Source organism: Petaurus breviceps, unplaced genomic scaffold (genome assembly GCF_028583685.1).
Source record: "Petaurus breviceps papuanus isolate PSGF00001 unplaced genomic scaffold, PetGlider_PUasm1.0 186, whole genome shotgun sequence".
In the NCBI taxonomy this organism is placed as follows: domain Eukaryota; kingdom Metazoa; phylum Chordata; class Mammalia; order Diprotodontia; family Petauridae; genus Petaurus; species Petaurus breviceps.
The window spans coordinates 7042411-7045957 of record NW_027185798.1 but is presented as its reverse complement, the minus strand read 5'-3'; the positions used below and the strand labels follow the sequence as shown (position 1 = coordinate 7045957).

General features: G+C 52.7%; 1 protein-coding gene across 1 annotated transcript; it reads left to right on the top strand.

Annotated features, from left to right (window-relative positions):
* On the top strand, positions 1-3185 carry HSPB1 (heat shock protein family B (small) member 1). Its single transcript, XM_069089455.1, has 3 exons — positions 1-543; positions 1761-1824; positions 2819-3185. The coding sequence occupies exons 1-3, from the start codon at positions 138-140 to the stop codon at positions 3006-3008; spliced, it is 660 nt and encodes a 219-aa protein (XP_068945556.1). The 5' UTR covers positions 1-137; the 3' UTR covers positions 3009-3185.
* The last annotated feature ends 362 nt before the right edge of the window (positions 3186-3547 follow it).

Below are 3547 nucleotides of genomic sequence, written 5' to 3'. Positions count from 1 at the left end.
TACCATTAATAGAGTCTTGAGACCGTCTGCTAAAAATAACTGGCTCTGAGTCTTTATAGCTAGGGCCAGCCCAGCCTAGACACTCAGTCCCAGAGCTCCACGGGAGACTTGTAGGTAGTGAGTGCTAAGAATTCAACATGACTGAGAGACGAGTTCCCTTCACCTTCCTCCGAAGCCCCAGCTGGGACCCCTTCAGGGACTGGTACCCAGCCGGCAGCCGCCTGTTCGACCAGTCCTTCGGACTGCCCCGCCTTCCAGAGGACTGGTATCAGTGGCCCAGCCACACCAGTTGGCCAGGCTATGTCCGGCTGCTGCCCAGCCCTGTGGCTGAGCAGGTCCCTGCCACTGCTGCTGCTGCTGGGCCCCTGGTACCCCCACCCCCTGCCAGCCAGGCCTATAGCCGAGCACTCAGCAGGCAGCTGAGCCGGGGGATGTCGGAGATCCAGCTCACGACTGACCGTTGGCGGGTGACCCTCGATGTCAGCCACTTCGCCCCTGAGGAGCTGACCGTGAAGACCAAGGATGGCGTGGTAGAAATCACTGGTGAGCAGACCTCCAGCCCCTTGCCCCATTTCTCCAGTTTGCTCCTGGCCATTACTGCCTACCTAGTGTGGCCCAGTTTGGAGGACAGGGGTGGGGGAATGATAGCCCTGGTTCTGGGCTAAGGGGAAGGGAGGCTTGGGGGGACAGGGTAAGCATTCCTCCTTCAGAGGGAGAACATTGAAAAAGCTATCAGCCAGGGCTGTCCGGGGATAGGGCAGGGCATGAGGGACTGGGGCTGGGTGGCAGGGCTGGATACCCCAGACCTGGGCCAGGGGTTCTCTTTCTGGGGCAAGAGGTGATGGGGAACCAGGGGGCCTTAGTCAGAGGCCCCTCCCAGAATCCTTCCCTCATACCCTCATCCTGAAGGAAGCTGGCACATGCTGTCCTCTCTCCTAGCCTGGACTTGCTGAGAGAAAACATGTTTATTGCTGCTGCACATGAGGGAGGAAGGAACCTAGATGGGCCTTGGCTCAGAAACCTTTCCCCCCAATGCTACATCCAAACTCCACCCCCCAGGCCTTCTGCAGGGCTGAATCCTCATGTCTTCAGCAGATTGTTATGCTTTCCCCACTAAACATTAGTAGAAAAGCTAGTGAACAAGCCCTTATTAAGTGCCTACTATGTGTCAGACCCTGTACTGAGCACTGGGGATACAAGGGAAGGTGAAAGCCTCCTTTGCCCGTGAGCCCAAACATCTGCCTGCCTTCTGAACCTTCTGATCCTGACTCTGCCCAGGGCCATGGAGTCCCATTTAAACTCCCATGCCCGGCTCCAATCTCTCAGCCCTAGAGGCTGGGGCTGCTTCCAGCTCCTGTTCCTGAGGGCTTCAGAAAAAACTTCATACCTACCCCTCTTCAGAAGCCTCGCTGGCATTTGGATGGCCACACACCCCTACCCCTTCAGGGCAGCGGCATGATGGGCAATAAATGGGGAGTTCCCCCCACCCAAGAACTCCCCAGTCAAGAGAAGGGCATTCACAAAGGGTTGTGGAAAATCACTGGATCTTCAGCCAGGGGTTCAGAGTTCAAAAATTTGGTTCTGCTGTTTGCTGTGTCATCTCGGAAAGAGTCGTTTCCTTTCTTCTATTTCCTCTTCTATTAAGTAATGGTCTCTTGTGTGGTTCTATGAGAGAACAGCTGGGGGGGGGGTAGATGGCATCATTGTGTGTCTCCCAGAGGCCCCTGAGCCTTCTTCTGTTTTTCTCCCGCTTACCCCAGGTAAACACGAAGAGAGACAAGATGAGCATGGATTCATCTCCAGATGTTTTACTAGGAAGTACAGGTGAGTGCTGGGAGAGGGAGTGGCCCTTGGGGTGAGGTCTCCGGTCCCCAGCCATGCTCCCTTGCATTCCCCCGAGGCCTCCTTCCCGGTCCCCTGTTTCCCCCCCCACCCCCACCCCACACACTCTTACACAGACCCACCGCAGACAGATGGCAGGGTCTGCTGGAAGGATCAGTATGTGACCAGTCTTTTGCCTTCCTGTACAAGGAGAAGGAAGTCTGCTTCTTGACCCAAGGGTAGAGGAAAGTCTGGTGCTGAACTTGGAGGTCAGAAAGACTCAAATCTCACCTTCGCCACTAATGTTAGCTATATGAGCCTGGAAAAAAAGATACTTGACTCGAGTCTCAGTTTCATGAACTTCAAAAAGAGGGAATTGGGTTAGAATACCCGAAAGGTCCCTTTTAGCTGTAAAGCTATGGTCTATATGAGTATAAATGGGTCCCTATGATAGGAATGGAGGCTTATGGCTAGAGATGGGGACTCGGTTAACAAGACTGAAGGTTTATTGTTGGTGATAGGAGCAGCCCAGTGTTAGGGCTAAGGGCTCAGGAACAACCATGCTCCTTCCAAAAAAAGAAGCTCCACATATTAAGAGTCTAAAGAGGCAGTGTGTCTGGCTGTACAGAAAGCCAGCCTTGAAGCCAGAAAGACAGGGGTTCAAGACGCCCTCCTCCAACACAGCCTGGTTGCGTGACCCTGGGTAAATCATTTAATTTCTCAATACCTTAGGTAACTCTCTAAAACTTAAAGGTTCAGAGAAGGGGTCAGCCTAAATTATTAGAAGGTGTTTCTTCACCCAGAAGTTCCTATACCAATGAAATCCCAAATCCAGTCCTTAACCCTGTAAATGTCTATAGTATACAAAACACTCTGTCAGGACCAGAGGAAATACAAAGTTGAGAGAAGATGTGGCCCCTGGCCTCCCTCAGCTTCTGTCCTGGCTTCCCTAGCAGTGGCCCTGCCCCTCAGGCTTCTCTGTCCTTTCTCTCTTCAGCCTGCCCCCTGGTGTAGATGCTACCTTGGTGGTGTCTTCCCTGTCCCCTGATGGGACACTGTCCGTGGAAGCCCCTCTTCCAAAGCCTGCCATACAGTCTGCAGAAGTGACCATCCCCGTCACCTTCGAATCCCGCGCTGAGATCGGAGGTGCCGACACCAAGAAGGCAGAAGGGACAGCCTCCAAGTAGAGACAGAAGCCCTGAGTCCAACGGTCAGCCCTCATTCTCTCCTGGGCTGATCCCTTGAAGCATACCTGTCAGTCTGCTTGCTTTCTACCTCTGCCCCCCACCGCCTTGCTGTTTTATACTGGAACATTTACTGTTTCCTAAATAAAGCTGAAAAAAAAAAACTCATAATGATGGTACTGACTGGGTTTCTGCTGGGGGGAGCTAAGGAACCTGAGGCAGGTGGTTGGTGCTTACCAATTCAATTCAGTTGGACAAATATATGTTATGCACCTGCCATGTGCAGGAACTACATTAGGGGCCGGAAGTATGAAAACAAAACCGACTCGGTCCTCTCCCCTCAAAGAGCTTACATTCTACCTGCGATCCTTCCCAGGGAGTCCCAGGTCTGGGCTGTAGACAGTGTGCAAAGGGGTAGTGAGATGGGCTAGGTTTAGGACAGTTGGTGACTTCTGAAAGGTCTTATCCCATGGATAGATGAAAAACCATGGGAGACACAAAGAGGAAAGTGAGACAAGACTCACTCTCAAGGTGCTCATATG

Bases quoted from the DNA above. Each gene is read 5' to 3' on its own strand.
- HSPB1 (XM_069089455.1), top strand. From the start codon at position 138: ATGACTGAGAGACGAGTTCCCTTCACCTTCCTCCGAAGCCCCAGCTGG. The intron at 544-1,760 runs GTGAGCAGACCT...CGCTTACCCCAG, and splicing joins TGGCGTGGTAGAAATCACTG to GTAAACACGAAGAGAGACAA. The intron at 1,825-2,818 runs GTGAGTGCTGGG...TTCTCTCTTCAG, and splicing joins TGTTTTACTAGGAAGTACAG to CCTGCCCCCTGGTGTAGATG.